The following is an 18,669-nucleotide window of genomic DNA, read 5'->3' on the forward strand; positions in this document are numbered from 1 at the left end:
TTAGGTGGCTAAGCTAAAATGCCCTTTTTGGCTGGTCTGCTTTTACTGCTCAACACTGAAGTTTCTCTCTTTCTTCCCGCCTCTCACTCTGTCTCTCCATGTCACTGTCGCCGTTTCTCCCTCTTGCCTCTTCTTTTTGGCCCTCCAGCAGCCGCCTACCCTGCTGCCTATGGTCAGATAAGCCAGGCCTTTCCTCAGCCACCTCCAATGATCCCCCAGCAACAGAGAGAAGGTGAGTCTTTGAGCTGGGGCTTCCTCCCCACCCCTGCTGTCCCCAAAGAGGCTGCTCACTTGGGCCTTTGGCTGGGGCGTTTCTTTCGAAAGGTGACCATGTTTGTGTGTTGTGTTGAGGAGGGTGAGGGAAGACAGCAGGGCTGCAGGACGTGGCATTCTCCAGTTCAAGCATGGAGGTGGGCTTCTTGAGGGCAGTTCTGTAAACCCAAGTGACAGGAGGTCAGGAAGGGAGAACCTGGAAGACGTGGGGTCGAAGAATTCCCTTCCCTTACTGGGCAGGATTTGGCCAGTGGAGCGGAAGGGAGGATGTAGGAATGTTCGGAATGGAGCAGGAGTAGGGAGACCTGTTCATCACCGACAGGAGAACTTGTATCTTCTGGGTGACCAGGAGAGACAGCTGGAGCTCCCAGGGACTCCACGGGCAGCTGACAGGGTGGGGGAGACTCAGTGCAGCCTAATGGGAGAAGAGCCTCGTAGAAAGTCTCATCCAGAGGCTCCGGTATGCCCAGGGCCCAGGGCAGGACAGGCAAGGCCAGTGGGGTTTGGGGGGCTGGGATCTAATAGTGACTTTCAGTGTCCTCCCATTCCAGAGCCTAGAAACCCCGCAGGAGGCTGGAGAAATAAGCCCACGCTTAGGGATTCCACGGGCCTGCTCGCAGAGAGATCAGTGTGAGGGGCAGGAGACCAACAAGGTCTTGCCTTGTCCACCCCACGCGAAAGCTCACCCTGCAGTGAGGCTCCTCCGTCTGCCCCAGGAGCCCACTTGGCCAGGGGAGTGCAGTGTCTCCAGATCTCCAGCTCATAGTCCCTGCAGCAGGCTGTCCCAGAGCCGGGGGTGTAGTTCCGTTCTGGAAAGGACCCTGGGGGTTTGCTAGTCCAAACCCATTGGTCATACAGACCCCACACAGACCGCAGATGGCTGAGAGCCTGGGCTTTGAAACAAATCCGTCTGGGTCTGACTCGCAGCTTGGCCACCTCCTCCTCTCTGACCCCTGACATCCTCACCTGTAAAATGAGGATAGCAAGGACCAGTCACTAGGGAAGCAAGAACCTCAGAGGAGCCCAAGTTTGACCAGAACTCCAGCAATTTCCTCTGGATTTCTCACGATGCGCACAGCCCTTCCTTCACCAAACTGTCACCCCTCTAAAGTTGCCCATGGTGTCCATCACCCCAGTTTACGAACATCGGGCAGCTCCTGAGATCTGTGTCGTCATCTCTTGGTACCCAGGAGAGCCAAGCTACAGGAACCCATAGGGTCTGGTCAAGTGAGGTGGGGAGGTGGCCTAGCAGCCCGGTGTCCACCGGAGGCTCCCCTCTTGGGCTGTGGCCCTCCAGCCTGTTTGCCCTGCCTCTCCCTGCCGTGGTCCAGCTCTTCAGTGCATGTCAGTCAGATCAGATCCATGCAGGGTGGGGGTCGTGGTGGGGGCAGGAATCCTCGTGGGGCCCATCTCTCCCAGGCCCAGAACAGAGCGCTGTGCTCACAGGCACTATTAGCTTTGTCACCTCACTGGCCTTAGGCTGCCGCACCCTCAGCCTGCTGTCAGCGCCCTGCATCACTCTGGCCCGTGGCCGCAGGGGTCTCTAAGCCCTGCTGCACGCACACAGATGCAGGTCAGTGCTGCTCTGACCAACACACAGACTAGCCCCTAGCCTTACACAGAGTGAGCCCCTCCATCTGCTCTACCCCAGGCACCTTGCTCTGAACTTCTCCGACCTTCCTTCCGTCTCTGAGTGCCTTCAGTTCCCCCACCCGCCGCTGCCCTGTGCCCTGCTCCCCAGACCAGTCCCCTCCAGCTCTCAGCTGCGGGATCTCCTACTGTTGTCCACGTTCTCCCTGACTGATGAGCTGGGCGAGGCACCATGGGAGAGCAGGGCATCGGGGTGGGGAGAATCGTGGACCCAGATGGTACAGAGCCAGGCTTCACACAGGGTGAGCTCAGGGTGCCGGGACAGGGTCATCAGAGGAGGTTTCGGGGGGCCTCGCAGGATGAATGAAGTCTTTAGCACATAGAGTTGGGGAGACAAACATTTGAGGTAGGGAGAACAGAAGCAAAGGCATGAGTGCTGCAAAGTAGGAGGTGAGCTTGGCTTTGGGGATGAGACAGGGTGGGGAGATAGGCTGGGGTGGGCTGGAGGCGGCCCAAAGCCATGTCCACAGTGTTCCCTGAGGCATAGGTGAGAAGGAAAGCTGTGTTCTTCCAGCCATGCCAGTGGTTGGTCCTTTCTATCACAGTTACCTCCCCCTGTGTGAAGTCATTGAAATACCCAGACACACTGGTTGCTGGGGAGACCCTCCTTCCGGCACTTTGTCTTTGAGTTGAGCCTGAAAAGCAACAGATGCCTGAATTCCTGGAGGCTTTCTGCTCCACAGGTGGGCCAAGGTGACCCTCAGGGATGCTCAAGTCCTGGCTGTCCCCAGGACCACAGTGTGGTCAGGGTAGCACCTTCTGTCTCTGGGGCTCTGTTTCACCATTTCTCAGAAGGCTGGGATGTGTAGGCTCCCTGTTGAGGCGTGAAGGGCAGGATGGGGTGGAGGGTGGTTGGCTGGAGCTGGGAGAGCCATTCCTGTGAAGCTCTGCTGCATACCACACTGACAGGACTGCCCTCAAGAGCTTCTTGAATCTTTAAGTTGAATAAACACAACATCCATATAAAGCAGCTTGCAGAACTTGAAGTGAGAGTCCCAAGTTCAAAGCAGGTGGCTGCATGGGGTGGAGCATTGAGGGAAGACCTGAAGAAAGGAATGGAAGGAAGAAACAAGGCAGAGCTGGGGGAGGTACAGAAAGACAGGAGAAGGCTAATGTCCCTGTCCCTAAATCTTCCCATTTGGCTGGAGGGAAAAGTTTCCAGACCTAAAGGAGAAAGAGACTCAGACCACAAATTGTAGACTTAGGGAACACTGGAAAAGAGAGAGTGAATAGGGAGTATCTAGGGGGGAGTCCTGGAAAAGGTGTGGCTTAGATCAGGCCTTTGAGCTGATTCCTACCCTAAGGGGACTCACACTGAGCCAGGGACCATCCAGGGATCCATCCACAGAGTGTGAACCAGTAAGAACCTGGCATGGCTGGAGATGGGGTAAGGGGAGGGCCACCAACGCTTGGGGGATTCAGCAGCAGGGACCCCAGGACGCTTGCACTTGCGCCGGTTCTGGTTCTGAATGCGCCGTCAGCTAGTAGTTTGCCTGGGAGACCATGGTCGGGGAGGAGAGGCTGAGGGCAGGAAGGGGTGGGCAGATGGTGCAGGGCAGGGATCTAGGACCCAGGAGGTCAGATGCTCAGAGGATAGCTTTGGTGGTCAGAGGAGTCTTTGTAGGGACCAAGGAGAGAGTGAGAGTCCAGAGACTTGCTCCGAACTGGGTTACCTGCAGCCTCACCTGTCCCAGGGAAGCCCCACACAGTTCTGGCTGTGAACATCAAATTGCTGTCCACGTCGGGGCCTTACCGCCTTCACTTTCCGAGCTCACGCTCAGTTCCTAGCAGCCTCTGGTCAGAACATTTGTTCTGAGACACCTCTGACAAATGCAGCTGCCTCCTTTGCATGCTGGCTGGGAACAATCATTGGAACAACCAGTCTTAAAAGGTTAAAAATATGCGGCATACTCTGTTTAAAATGGCACGAAATAGACGAGTCATCTTGGAGAGAGTTCTGTTTCAAAATGAAAACTGGGCATGTTGGTTATTTAAAAAGAAAAATGTAAAACTTTAGCAGCCTAGAAATTTCAGAAATCCAAAGGCCTCGCCAGTGTTCAGTGTTTCCGGGGCGTGGAGATCTATGATAGGCAGAGAGAGGAAAGCCCAGGCAGATGAGGTCTGGCTCCACCCACCCCCAGCTGTGTGATGTTTGGCAGGTGACTTAACCTCTCTGGGTCTCCGTTTCCTCATCTGTGGAGTGGGAGTGACAATAGCACTTGCCTCCAAGGGCTGCAGGAAGATTAAGTGACCTAACACACAGCTCAAGTGCTTAGAGGAGCCTGACCAGTAGTTCATGCAGAAGTGGCGGGGCTGTTCTCCTTGTCATGGAATGGGGAGCTCCATGTGGGAGCCTCGGCTGAATACCGGGCCATGCCGTGAAGCCCCCACTGTGCACCTAGCCTGCTGGAGGAGGAAAGATAAGTCTTGATTTCTGCACTGGGGATGGGGGCTGAGTGTGAGGTTTCGGGCAGGGGAAGGTGGGACCATGGAGCACCAGATGGCTGCGGGTTGTGAAGGAAGGTGGTCCCAAGGTCGGAGCTGGGGCCTTCAGGGAGGCGAGGTGAAGCCTCTCACGGGGCCACTGGCATGGCTGCCCCAGGGTGATTCCAGAGCAGGGGCTGGGCTGGCTGGGTGGCGGGCAGACCCTCGCAGGTCTCCCTCCCCCGAGCCTCTCCTCAGCACCTCCTCTCCCTGGCTGGTCTCGCCTTGGCACGATGACCCCCTTCACTCGTCAGCTCCGCACCTGGAACGAGTTGCCAGGCCCCCTGTTACAGACGAATTTTTGCAGCAAAGGTGACTGAGGCACAGAGAGGTTCAGTGACTTGCCCAGGGGCAGGGCGGGGACCAGAACTCAGACTGGGGCTCAGCAGTCCCCACTCCTCCGTGGCTGCCCTCGGATCTTGGATGAGACCCCCCCCCAACCTCGTCCCCCTCCCTGCTGCCGCTGCCTAACTCGCTCACCTCTCCTCTGTCTCTCTCTTCCCCCCACCCCGCCATCCCTCCTCCCCGCCCCCCCCCCCCCACCGCAGGGCCCGAGGGCTGTAACCTGTTCATCTACCATCTGCCCCAGGAGTTTGGGGACGCTGAGCTGATGCAGATGTTCCTCCCTTTCGGTAATGTCATCTCCTCGAAAGTGTTTGTGGATCGGGCGACTAACCAAAGTAAATGCTTTGGTGGGTAAAGATAACAAACCAACTAGCTTCACCCAGGACAGGGCGGTGCTCGCACCAATTTACCGGTGTCCGGTGTCCGACTGCTTTTAACCTCCTCCTTCACATTGCCCCCCCCACCCCAGGTGCTCCCTAAGGCCCAGCCCCCAGCCTCCAGCTCCACCTCTTTTCTCTCTGCTGCTTTTCTCTCCGCTTCTTGGCTTTCCCTGCCCACCCCTGCCCCCCACCCGCTCTCCATCGCCCCCATCCCAGTCCAAGAGACAGGTTCCCCCGCCCTCCACAAGGCCCAGTTTTCACCCACGGAGAAGGGGAAGGAGTCACCTTGGGCCAGGGTGGTGGGAGCATCGAGCCGAGTCCATTCTCCCAGCATCCCCTCCTCTGGCCATCCTAGAGGCCCTGGTGGATGGATGTGGAGCATGATCCTTGGGCGGGAGGGGTCTGCCCCGCTGAGACCCCCCCTCCCGTCCTGCCTGCCCCTTGGTCTCCTCTGTCCACCTCTCTGTCCTGCCCCTGCCGCCCTTCTCTGTCTACCCCGCTCTTTGATCCCCTCCTACCATCCACTGAACCCTCCTTCCCCCACCACTCCCTCAGGCCACCAGAGCCACATTGCTGAGGAGTCAGGAAGAGCAAACTGGTCCTGCCCTCAGGAAGCCTCAGGTCTGAGCTTAGATGACAATCATGCCTACTGCGCAGCACTGAAGTCTGCAAGGCACCAAGTAATGGAGCAGAGAGAAAGGCAGGTGGATGTACACAGCCGTGCAGAAGGGGAGGGAGTGCCCCAGAGGGACCAGAGAACGGGCCGGGAGTGGGAGGAGAAGAGGGGAAGGACAGTGGCTGAGGACGCTGCAGGAGGCTTTGGGGAGAAGGGGTCAGGGGGCGCCAGCCATGAGGGAGGGGCTGTGATGGGGAGGGCCGACCATTCCGATGAGGACGCTTCTGGGATGGAGGCAGTGGGAGATGCTGGCAGGTCCTTGACCTGAGAATAACGGAATGAAAATACAGCTTTTGGGAAATGCGCGTGGTGGCAGGGTGTGAGATGGGACAGGGGACTCGGGAGGATCTCGGGGTCTGGTTGTCAGATAAAATACAGGGTGCCCAGTTAAACTGGAATTTCTGATAAACAATGGATGCATTTTGTGTATGTGTAAGTATGTCCCAAATATTGTATGCGATATGTTCCATACAGTACCGGGGAGATGCTTATAGTAAAAAAATATTATTTATTTGAAATTTGAATTCAACGGGGCATCCTGTGTTTGGATTTGCTTTGGACCTCCCGGACCTTTGGACCTCCACACTTCTCCCCTCCACCCCCCCTCAGCCCCCTCCCCTGCTTCCTCTTTCACCTCCCTCAGCCCTTCCCATGGGGCGAGATCCACTCGTGAGTCCCCGAGGAGTGAGGGGTCCGATCCCCAGAGAGCCACACATGGAGCCAGAGCTGAGTTTGCCAGAAGTTTCGATCTCCAGGTTGAACCCCGGCTTCTGAGCCTGTGAGGACAGAGTAGGGGCCTGGGTTGCCCGGGAAACCCCGGTCACAGCTTGGAATGGTGAAGGGGAGGCCGCTCAAGTGTATAGAAGCATCAGCAAGCGCAGGGCAAGGAGATGGCTGTTAGGAGACCCACTTTGCAAACTCGTGAACGGCGTGAGGTTTTAGAGCACGATCCCCAAAGCAGTCAAGGTCTTTGCACCCCGGTCCCTTCCCCTCTGGCAGCTGCCACAGGAAACGTGTGGTGCTTGGAGGGCATTGAGTTATCGCAGCAGTTTCTTTCACTTTGAGTGTGAGAAAATAAAGCCAAAGAAGACAGGGTTGCACCCCTCCCCTGTCTGGCCGGTGTTTGTGTTGGCAAAACACCATTATGTATGTTAGGGCTCAGATGTTGCAGAGGGCAGAAGCGGCTGCTAGCAGCCCCCCCAGCACTGGGCCCCCTGGGCCAGCAGGCTTGTGCTCTGCCCAGGGCCCTGAAGCCTTCGTGCTGTGCCATCTTTTTGTGTGTGCGTGTGCAGCCCACCTTTTCAAAGGCATTTCCTTGGAGTCTGCCCCACCATTTGCCTATTTAAATTCTCCAGGACCAAGGCTTTTTCCCCTGCTGGAAATCATCCTCTGTATCCCTCTACTCTGGCTCTTTCCTCAGTTCCTGGAAAGACTTCTAGGGTAAACGTCCACTGGCCTTAGAGAAGGATGGGTTCCTGCCACACCGGCCGGGCCCAGTGCTTCCTCCTTAAGCCCCCTGGGTTCTTTCTTGTTTGCTTTGGCAGCTGTGCTTTGGCAACTCTCCCAGAGGCCTTCAGTGTGAGAAGGAGCTCCACGCTCCTTCCCAGGCAGGCATTTACCTCTGAGCCTTGGTGTCCTCATTTGGGAAATGAGGATGTTGGCGGTCATTTCTCAGGGGCCGTGTGAGAGTTACAGGAGGTGGTGTGTGTGAGGGGCTTCACCAGAGCAGACCCTCAGGAGGCGCCAGAGCCCCCTTTGTACCCAAAAGAAGGGGTTGTCTTTGAGTAAATGTGGTCCTGTGTTAAAGTGAGCCCCCCAGAGTGCCCAACTGCTCTTTATGAGCATAAACAGAATCTTGCAGTCTTTGTGAGCGGACATGCAGCACAAATGGTTGCTGTGTCGGAGAAGGGCTGGGCGCAAACCAGGAGGGCCTCCTCCCCACATGGCTTCCCACAGTCTGGGAGGCTAGAGCCTTCTCAGTGCTGGGAGGGATGGGGGAGGAGGCTCTGGGGAAAGGAACCCAGCCCTGGGAACCAAAAAAATGGGAGACGGTGTCTAGAGCCCTGTTCAGCGGCCCTGACTTCTCACCAGTTAGCAAAACTAGCTGAGAGAGAAACGTTCCCTTGAGCCTGGAATAGTTACCAACCCCTGAGCTCTCAGAGACTTTAAACTCTCCTATGAAGGCTGGGCTTCTTCCCTCCAGGACCTCTGTCCTTCCCTTTACCCCTCTGCCCTAGATAATACCTCCAGCCCCCTTTATCTCCCTCCCAACTCCTCCCTGCTTTGCTCACATTTGTTTCCTGCAAGAAGAGCCATGGAGGGCCGGGGGCAGGTGGGGAGATAGAGTCTGAGCTGATAGGGCTGTGCCGGCTGGCCAACGGAGGAGAGAGGGGTGTCACCCAGTGAGGTTCTCTCTCCTGGCAGAGAGAGGCTTTGGTTCAACCACCCCCTGATTCTGGGGGAGAGCTGTGTAACAGACCTGCCGTTCACACATGTGAAAACTGCTCTGCTCTGTGAAGACCTGACTGTGGTCATCAGGCAGAGAGGTCAGTGAGGTGGTGGACTGGCCAAGGGGACGAGAGGAGGAGGTGGAAGGATGTCTCCTGCAGCTCTCTGGCTAAGGGCCATCCAAAGTCTCTCCTGTTTTGGCACATGGACTTGTACAGAGATCGGTCATGTTTCTCTGGGCCTGACTCACTGATTCCATCTGAGCTCACATGAACCCATTCTTGAGTACTCTAACTGTGTACACACACACACACACACACACACACACACCATCCATCTTTGATGGCTCATGGCTGCAAGAGTGAGTGTGACAAATGTGAGCAAAAGCAGGAAGGAGTCAAGAGAGAGAGGAAAGAGACCAGAGGAGGCAGGGCCTAGGGCAGAGGTAAAAAGACAGTCACCATGTGGGGAGGGTGAGGGAGAGGTCTGGGACAGGCCCAGTGTACCATGGACAACTAGCCAAGAAAACAGCTACTGCTGCTGTGGGGGTCTGTACACCTATTAGTTATATATCCAGAGGCCATCTGGGGACAAGCACCCTAAATGAGACACGTTTGCAGGATGGCCTGGGAACCTCGCCAAACTTAGTTTCATATAGTTCGCAGGATCTAAGTCCGTTACAGGAGAAAGGGCCTCTTCAAGTCAAATAAATTCCAGGAAACACCAGGCAAACCAAGCTATAAGTGTTTATTTACTGGAGAACTTGGGGTGGGAGGTGGGCTTTTTTTTATTCATGTGTCTTAAACTGCCCGCGAGGGGCATGGTGGTAAGCCTACTTGACCACAGAAGGCCCTTTCTCAGGAGCACCGGTTAGGGCCAGTTTAGGAGATGCTGACGTAAAATGTAGTCTCTATAAGGAGATGCATTCAAAGTTCCCAAAGGGTGACTTTTAAACGAACTTTCAGATTCGTATCCATCCCCAGCTGGGAACTACTTGTTTCAGAAGGTGACTGGGAGCCATAGATGGTTCTATATCTCTTTCTGGGATGTTGGGAAGAGTGACAGAGTGACTTTGTAAAAAGCACTTCTGCAGTGCCTAGACCACAGAGAAGGCTCTCAGCTAACTTTTACTAATAGCGTTAATTTGCCCTACTACTGTTATTATAGAGACACCATGAGGGGTTCATAGGGGATGCGTCAGTTGGTGCGCGCTTAGAATCCAGGGCAAGAGCACCTGCTCCCAGGGCTTGGAATTTTAAATAAAAGGGAGGTGCCCACCGCCCCTGGACGCGAAGTGGTGGGCTCCTGCCAGTCGGACTGGATTTAGACAAGTGTCCGCCAGGAGCCTGGCTCGGGGCAGCCTCGCCAAGGACCGGGAGGGGGGCGGAGGGCCGCGAGGACTGTCAGCCCCTGCCCTCCCCCCGCGGCCAGGCGGCCCTCGCGAGGGGGGGCGGCTGGAAACGGCGGTGGAGAGGTTTTCTCCGGGGTGCCCCCCTCCCTCCCCCTCGCACTCCTCTCTCTCCCCAGGCCGGCACCCTGTGCCCTCCCGCTGCCAGGCCCCCTCCTGTCAGGGAGGACAGTGTCCAATAAACTCCTCCACCCGCAGGTGTGTCCGCCCTCCCACCGAAGTAGAGGGCTGAGGTGCCGGGGCCGGCCGGGGTGGGGGGCGAGGGCGCCCAGGAGAGTGGCGCCGCCCAAAGCCGCGGTGGAGCTGGGGAGGCCCGGCCTGGAGGCGCGGGTCGGCGAGGCCTCGAGCCCCGGACACGCCCACCCCGGGAGGGGCCGCGCGCTCGCGGGCTGTGGGGGGCGTGAGGCCGGGCCGGGGCGGGGCCCCGGGGGGGGAGGAGCCTCGAGGCCCCCCTCCTGTCCGAGGTGCGGCGGGAGCGCAGGGAGGGGCCGCCGCCAGCCCCGCCCCGCCCCGCCCTCGGGCCCCGCCCTTCTCCCCACCCACCCCTCCCCGCCGGGGCGGCCCCGTGGAAACCCAGGCCCTCGTCCCTCGTGTCTCGCCAGGCTTCGTGAGCTTCGACAACCCGGCCAGCGCGCAGACCGCCATCCAGGCCATGAACGGCTTCCAGATCGGCATGAAGAGGCTCAAGGTGCAGCTGAAGCGGCCCAAAGACGCCAATCGCCCATACTGAGCGCCGGCGGGAGCGTCCCCCGGGGGAGACCAGGACTCGCACAGGTAACCGGGGGCGGCCGGGGCGCGGGGACGGGGGGTTGAGAAAGGGGCACCGATCGGACCCGCCGCCTCCTCTGGCCTTCCTGAACTGGACCCTCGCTTGCCTTGGACCCGCTGCGCCCAGCTCGACCTGCTCCTCACCCGATGCCTGGGGGCAGGCCTAGAGCTGTGGTCATCCGACAGAAATGGGCGTGGCCATCCCCGTGTTGCAGAGCCAAGAGAAGCAGGTGTGAGGGAACCGTTCTGAGAAGGCGGGGCGAGCCCTGGGCCGTGCATCCAGGAGGTCTACACTGGCAATCCTGTTTGCCAGAAGACCCTGGGGTGAGCCTGTGAGGAGCCTGTGGCAAGCTTAGTACTGGGAGAGTTTGGGACGGGGAGCTGTCCACATCTCCTGGGGCCTTCTCCTAGACTCCCTGGCTCTCCCCTTCCTATGTTTCCTGCCTTGAGGGCTGGTGGCCTTTAGACACTTGACCTCCTCACCCTTCTAATTCTCCGTAGCTCAGTCAGTCTGGGGCAGAAGCTGAGGAGGGTGATGGCCTAGCTCTGCGGCCACTTATCCTGTTTGCTTTTCCGCAGGCTCTGATGAGTGGGCAGTTGTCACCCCTTCCTGCTCAGTCTGGGTCTTGCCCTGTGGCTGGAGACACACTAGGCTACTTCTCTTCCAGGCCACTTGTTCCCCTGGGTGAAGCAGCTTCCTGGGAAAGGGGGTGGGGTGGGGGAGATGTGCTCAGCCCTCCTTCAGCCTGATATCCCACACTGCTGGGCACTCCTGTAGGCCCAGCTCACCCACAGGCCAGAGGCAGGTCTCCCAGCCCTCTACCCCTCTGATTCCATCAGCAGTACTGTGCACCAGGTACTGTTAGGTACTTGGGACTCAGCACCGAATAAGACTGACAAGAACCCTCATCCTTAGAAGGAGGGACAGACAATAAACAATCACATATGACCAAAGAGTAAATTATACAGTGTGTCAGAATTGTTGGTTACAGTTAAATCAGGTAGTTACGGTGGGCCTTGTTGAGTAGGTGACATTCAAGGAAAGACTTGGAGCAGGTGAGGCAGGGAGCCATGCCAGCATCTGGAGGAACAAGTCTTTCATCTGAAGGGACAGCCAGTGCAAAGGCCCCAAAGAGAGGGCGGGGCGGTGTGGTGGAGAACAGCAGAACAAGGTGGTTGGAGGGGAGCAAGCATGGGGGCATGGCGGGAGAGGGGATCCCAGAGGTGAGGAGGACCACCTCAGGCAGGACCTGGCGGCTATTGTATAGGCTAAGGGAGTGGGCACTGGGGAGCCCTTGGAGAGCTCTGAGTAGAAGAGTGGCGAACCCATTGCAAGTTAGCGCGATCGCTGGTTGCTGTGTTGATAGGAGCCCCAGCAGAAGTCTAGTGCATGGACCACTCAGTCCGGGACAGCAGCAGCCAGTGTGGCACGAGGGAGTTGTGTTCTCGGTGTTCTTGGAAGGCAGAGCCAGGATGCCTTTTATAATGCATTGGAGGAGGGTGCGACAGAAGGAGTCAAGGATGACCCCCAGCTTTTGGCCCCAGAGACTGGAAGAACAGAGTTACCGTGATTTGAGCTGAGGAAGGGTTGGGGCAAAGAATGGGCCCTGCACATGAGAGTTAGCCACTCACGTGGAGGTTCAGAGTCTGGAGTTTGGGAGGGAGATGTCCAGTTTCCCAGACTCCTCTCAAATCCCACCACTACCAGCAGAACACTCTCCAGCCGCCCAGGAGCAGCAGCTCTCACTTCTCTCTGAGAGGGTGCTGAGCCTCTGCCCTCTGCAAGGCTGAAAAAGCAAAAGCCACCTCTCCTGCCCCCTGAGCTCCCAGCCCTGCCCATCTCTGGCTCCTGTGAAGATGCGTACACCTGCGTTCACTGAGAGTGGGGCACCTTCCGGGACTGGCACTGGGCTTGGTGCTGGCCTGCAGAGATGAGGGGGTCACCATCCTGCCCGCACGAGCTTCTGGGCTCAGCAAACACAGACCACAGGACGCAGTCTGCAAGGGGGTGCACTTCCATAGAAGTTGGGGGGCCGGTCAGTGACAGCAGCCCTTTCTGGACAGAGAGCTTTTTTTCATAGATAAACTTAGCTCTGCCACGAAGGCACGACCTCTTGGGCTTCCATTTCTACATCAATGAAGCCAAGGTGCTGGAGTCATCAGAGGATTTTTTAGGAGGGGGCGTGCTCCAGGACCATGCCCTGAGATTCTGAGGGGCCCCTGTGGGTGTGTTTTGTGCCTCTCATGAAAGCAGCTTGTCTTAGCCTCCTAGCCCTACATGCAAGTAAAACCTAAGCAAGGATAGATCAGACCTGTAGATCAGAGAAATTCCCAGAGCAAGGGGTAAGTAAGGCAGATTCGTCGTCTGGGACAGAAGGTAAGAAGTGGCCCATGGGGTAGAAGCAGCCGACACTGGTAGTTGGAGTGAGGGCTTGAGAGGCATGGTTTAGAAAACAGAAGGGTTCTTCCCCCAGGGAAAACCAAGACCAGACAGCCGGGAACCCAGACTTTATGTGTGCTTAAGAACACACGAGGCACAGTTCTTACAGGTTACAAGTCCATAGTGCAGCTGTATCACTGTGACTGCTCTGTCTTTATTCCCATTTTAAAGATGGAACACAAAAGATTAAGTTACTTGCCTATCAGCTACTGAGTGGTAGAGCCATGATTTGAAGCTGGAGCTTCATTCCAGACACTGTGCTCCTAAGTGCCTTTATGTAAGGAGAATGATCCCCAACCCCCCACCCCGTTATCCTCACCCCAACCCTCCCACTCCGGAGTCTTGTCCTGAGTATCTGAGGGGACATGTCATGACATCTCACTTCTCTGGGCCCCTCTCTTCTTAAGCAGTCTTCTAGAAAATTATAACATAACAGAACTCCTACAAATAAAGTTGACCTTTAATCCATTTAGACAGCATTTTAACAAAAGGTGATTTCAGGCTTTCCAACTTAAGACTGTTAGAGGCCGTAACAGAAGGAGGTGCTGAGACAAGGCGCAGGCTCGGGGACTGCAGCGAGAAGTGGAGGAAATAGCGTGCAAAAGCAGCTAAAAAACCCCACAATTTTACAGCCCGGTAAAGGGTGTTTGCAAATGATGAGTCCTAGAGGCTCAGAAGGGCAGGGCTAGCCTGAGCAGGACCGGTGGAGGGACAAACCATAGCCGGGAGCTAAGAGGTGGTGGGGTGGAGGGATCTCAGGGCCTGGCTGGCCACCTGCAGTGGTGAAGGCGAAGTCACCATGGCGGCCAGAGCCAGGTCAGGACAAAAGTGTGGCAGGTCTAGGGGAGGAGGGGGCCCCAGCAGAGCAGCCGTGGGGAGCGTGGTTGGGTGTTGGTTCCATAATGTGCGGCCTGGGTAGTATCAGGTTGGCTCCCCAAATCCTGATGTCTTGTGACAGTGTGATGCCTCACCCATTCCTGGTTCCCCTGACGCCCCTGCTCCTCTGGCTGCTTGGCCTCATTACCTTGTACTAAGGTGGGGGTTTCTCCAGAAATCTTCACCAGGAAACAAAGAGGGAGGAAGCAAAGGTGGAAAGACTGGGCAATACCGTGGCCAGGGCCATAGCCAGTGAGCAGAATACCCAAGTCCCTTGTCCTGCCACAAAGATCAGTAGCACGCGCTGGGCCCCAAGTTGAGAGCAGGGTCATAGACTCCCACCACTGTGGTTCTGTGGTTGGAGGACACTGAGCAGCGTGTCTGACTTCAGTGGGAGTCCTCTCTCTTCTGGGTCCTGGGTTGTGGCTCTGAGTGTGTTTTGCACGGTGTCTGCTCTGAGCTGTACTTTGCACGGTGTCTGCTCTGAGCTGTGTAGGTACGGGTGCTTTGGGCCTGACCTGCATGGGGCTGGGCGGTGACTTTGGGTCTGGGCCGTCTCTGGCTGGAGCCCAGCTGTGTTTAGAACCTGGCATCTGAATTGGCTCAGCTGACAATAATTTCCTCTCCCAGGTCGTGAGTTGGAGCTTCCCAGGCCTGATTCAAGCCCCCCTTGCTGGTCAGTGACCCTGCTGCCACTTCTTGGGACTGTGCTTTGTGAGGATCTTTGAGAGGGTGACCAAGAAGGGGTCACCCCTGCAGGCTGGGGTCCAGCTGTCCCCTAATAAAGAGAGTAGTCAGCTAGTCAGCTGTGCGCATGCAGAGCCTTGGGGAGGCTCCCGAGGAGGTGAATGAGTGAGACAGTGTGTTTGTGTGTTGGGCCAAGCATGTGTGTGTGTGAGGGGCAAGAGTGTGTATGAGAAGTTCCCCACGTGGGGCTTTGAGGAGGTGGGTGTGATGATCAGCTTGGATCTTCAGGACCCAGGGCAGTGCAGGCACCAAGGGCTGCTAGAGGCAGACTGAGGGAGGGCACAGAAGCTAGTCCAGTGGGGAGGAATGGGCACCCAAGACATGCTCAGGAGTGGGGGCTAGGGAAAGGAGTGGGGTCCCCAGTGGGCTGCTTAGTTGCAGTTGCCATAGCTGACACCTGGTGGCCCTGCCTTCCTCAGTTCTTACTTAGGTCTCTTCCCCCACCCAAAGGGACCAGCCCATTGGCTCTCCTGGGTTGGTCTAAGGGTTTCCATTTGGGAAGGGCTGGGAACGCAGGGGAGGGCGGCATGTCAGGACCTCTCGGGCACACAGCGGGCCCTGGTCTGAGTGCAGGAGACCTGCTGCTGGAAAAGCAAGAGCCCTGATCACATGGGCAGGCGGGCAGGGGTCTGTGGAGGAAGAGCTCTTCTGTGAAGGCAAAGCTGGAGGCTGGGTGTGTCCTTAAAATAGCGTCACCCCTCAGCAACTTGGTAGCTTATCCACAGTGACATTTCAGATCCCAGACGTCCCTTCCACACTCCCTGAAGAAAGACACAGAGCTGAGAGAGGAAGTCTGCTCCGCGTAGCAGCATGGTGGACAGAGGAGCCGGGCACAGAGGCTTCAGGGATTGGGGGCTGGGGAGCAAGCTCAGTGGGAACCATGAGCAGGGGGTAGGGTTGGGAACCCCCAAATTCCCGGGTTGGGGCAGAGGGCCGTGAAGTGGTGAGGAGGGCAGAAGAGAATTCAAGGTGGAAAAATGTGATGAGAAGGGAATTCAGCCCCAGTCACCTAGGGCTCCCCCAGTAAAGAAGGCAGCTAAAGGCCTGCGAGATTGGGCAGTCTAGGAAGATGTACAGGCAGGGGTGTAGGGAATTGAGGAGGAGGAGGTAGAGGAGGGGAGGGCAGCCCACCAGAAGTGACAGCAGCAGAGCCTGGAGACCAGGGCCATAGCACTCCCCTCCCTGATGGACTATCCTTTCTCGCATTACCCACCCTGCAGGGTACCCGATAGGCTTCCTTCCAGCCCTTCCATGGTCAGCACGGTGGAGCCTTCTAAAGGCTTCACGTGCCTGGAAGCAGCATCACTTTGGTCACGTTGGCCACCTTGGGAGCAAAGGGAAGGGTATGAGCTGACGGTGAAATGAAATCAGCAATGCCGAGGCTTGTCCATAGAATTCCAGTAACACGGATATGATTTACTCTCCATCTCCAAACTGAACGTGTTCATTTTCTGAAGGTTCTAAGACATGAGGGTTGAGCATAGGAGAAGAGGAGAGGACTGTAACCTCACACAGTGGGTGCTCTTGCAGTGGCGAGGCCCTTCTCTGGGGGGGGGGAGTGGGCAGCAAGGTGGGACCACTGGGGCGGGAGGACTGAGTGGCTGGCGGTGTGGACTCTCCTTGGGCCCCTGGCTAGGCTCCCCGGATGCAAGTGGCTGTAGCCAGCCTTGGATCTGCCCTGCCTTCCGAGTCCCTGACAGGCTCCCCCTGCTGGTCCACAGGCTGAGGCCACAGGAGGCTGGGGTGGGGGGTGTGGAGAGCGCGGCCCCCCGCCAGGGGAGAGAGAATGGGGGCGATACAAAGCAGAGAGCGTGCTGCCTGATCTGCTTGCTGGCCACGGTGGTTTGAGGGGCTGTTTTAGTTTCTCCTAGCCCTCTCGCCAAACTGCCCACGCCCCTCCTCCTGTCCCCAACGCATGATGGATGCCCTTAGCGGCCCTGTGTGAGGTTCTGCTACTGTTCACAGTGTACCATGTGTCTGCATATACAACCGTGTGTGCGTATGTGTGTGCGTGTGTGTGTGTGTTGATGTGCCCATGTCGTTTGTCTGCCGGCTTGCTCCACCCTTTGAGTTCTTTTCGGTTCTCTTATGATTTGACTGCTGTTCTCTCATCAGAGCTTTTAGATTGATGCTGTGGTCTGGTGCTGTATAAATATTTTTCCTTTTGATTTTGTTTTAACTTTCCCTTGCCCTTCTTCACCTCCTCCCAACCGTCCCTGCCCTCCCACGGTCCCCGACCCCACCCGACCTGCCCCTGCCTCTTCCCTCCCCCTTGCCCACACTCTCTTGTCCTCTCTTTCTCTCTCTCTCTCTACATATATAAATATATATAAAAATCTTTTCTTCTTTTGTCATTCAATCAAATTCCAACAACCCAACCAGGGCCAGTCAAATCCACCACAGTCTCGCGCTGAGCTAGGAATAAAGTTCACGTAATCACATGAGAGTGGAGAAAACAGTCCCCCATCCGTAAGTTCAAATCAACTCAAAGTTCACAGTGTGACATGATGGCGTCATGTAACAAGGCTAAGAATCGGTTGCATGACAATTGCCGTCAAGTTTCGTGGAGGTGCTGTGATTGGAGCGTTTTTCTTGGATGTTGTATCAGTTGATGATTGGCCCGTCATGATCACACGTGCATTCTCTTGACTTTTGTGCTGCCACAATCTTTTTTGCTGTGCTCATTTTTGTTTTGTTCTTGGTGCTTGCAGTGGTTTTACTTTCTGTTGTTTGGTTTTTCTTGTTCAGCGTTTTTGATGCTTCTCTAGATGTCACATAGAGAAAAAAACAAAACAAAAGAACAAAAAAAAATAGTAAAAATAAAGATGAATTCCTGAATGATCGAACATGGGATCACTTAACTGTGCAAACCATTATTTTTTTTCTTAAAAATAAGGAAAACATCTTAAAAAAATATCTATGCGTGGTTGATTTCCTTGCACTTGAAAATATTGTGATTTTATTTTTTTCTAGAAATTTGGGGGCCTTTTTCAATTGACACTTTTCCTAGGTCTGGTCTTTTTCCAGTTAGGCTATTTTTAAATCTCACTTCAAAAGGAAAAATGAAAACAAAAACCAAAAACAAAATCTCTACTGTAACAGAATGATTAAAAAAAAAATTCTAAACAAAAAAACAAAAAAACAAAAAAAAAAACTAGAGTACAAAGCCAGAGGCCTCTGAGAGAGAGAGCCTGGTAACAATTGTAAGGTTTGTATTGTAGCCACCTCTGCTAAATTAAATGTGGGGCGGGGAGGAGGGGGACTGGGAGTGGGGGGGGGACTTTTTGGTTGGTTTGGAAAAAACAGTACTGACAAAAGCAAAATGCACCTTTTTGTTTACAACTGAAAAAGGGTCCTTGACAAGTGTTTTTTAATTTTATTATTATTTTCTTTGGTGTTGTAATTGTTTAGACTGCTGTGTACGGTTTGCTGTTTGTTGAATCAACAGTGTGAAAAACCTGCCAGCATGGATTGATATACGCATGACGTTGTCCCCTCAACTGGGGGCTTTGCAATTCTAACTTTCTCAATGTAACCAGTCACCCCCATGTATAAGTGGAAGCTGCTTGCTATAATGGAGATGAGTCTCATTTGTTAATTCACGATGATTAAGCATTCTCCTTCTGATTCTAGTCAGATCATGATTTTTTTCCTTAAAAGCAAAACAAAACAAACGAAAAAGTCACCATTGAAAACAAAATCGAGAACTGAGTTAATTTATTTGAGCTTGATGATGAAATCCGTTCTAACTTTTTTTAGGTTCTCCCATCCGCTCCCTTGAAGTTCTGAATTTCCTCTAAATTCCCTGGCATGTATGAGAAAAATATTATGTGTGTGTGTGTGTATGTGTGTATCTATGCATATACATACACACATATCCATGTATATCCACATATGTGCAGGTGAATATATTCTACACATATATCCAGATATACATATATATACATAGCCTCGCAAATAGTTACTGACCTTGGAAAAGAAGCGGTTGGCTGGAAACTGGGCAAGGGTTCAGCAAAATTCATGTCATGGATGTCTTGCTTCTTTTCCTCAAGCTGGGGAGGAGGGGGCTAGGCTGCTAGATTTTTGCTGTCTTGTTTGCTAGGCTTCTGTATACATATTGTATCTGGGCTAGATCCCTCAGACATCGGTTTAATTGTGAATTCATATCCTACAG

The 18,669-nt window shown here is 55.0% G+C and overlaps 1 protein-coding gene across 29 annotated transcripts in view; it reads left to right on the plus strand.

Annotated features, from left to right (window-relative positions):
• CELF4 (CUGBP Elav-like family member 4) overlaps window positions 1–18,669 on the plus strand; it is a gene marked incomplete at both ends in the record, with an annotated part of 288,183 nt that overhangs the window by 268,611 nt on the left and 903 nt on the right. For 7 of the 29 annotated variants that reach the window (XM_080821766.1, XM_080821748.1, XM_080821768.1 and 4 more), the window contains 4 exons: window positions 149–232; window positions 4,956–5,039; window positions 9,784–9,862; window positions 10,267–10,438. In XM_080821766.1, coding sequence (XP_080677892.1) covers window positions 149–232; window positions 4,956–5,039; window positions 9,784–9,862; window positions 10,267–10,438 — 419 coding nt within the window. Of the gene's footprint in view, window positions 1–148; window positions 233–4,955; window positions 5,100–9,783; window positions 9,863–10,266; window positions 10,439–16,877; window positions 16,932–18,669 lie in introns of those variants that run through there. The other 22 variants (XM_080821767.1, XM_080821749.1, XM_080821742.1 and 19 more) reach the window with 8 other exon arrangements.

Source organism: Martes martes (assembly GCF_963455335.1).
Source record: "Martes martes genome assembly, chromosome: 13".
In the NCBI taxonomy this organism is placed as follows: domain Eukaryota; kingdom Metazoa; phylum Chordata; class Mammalia; order Carnivora; family Mustelidae; genus Martes; species Martes martes.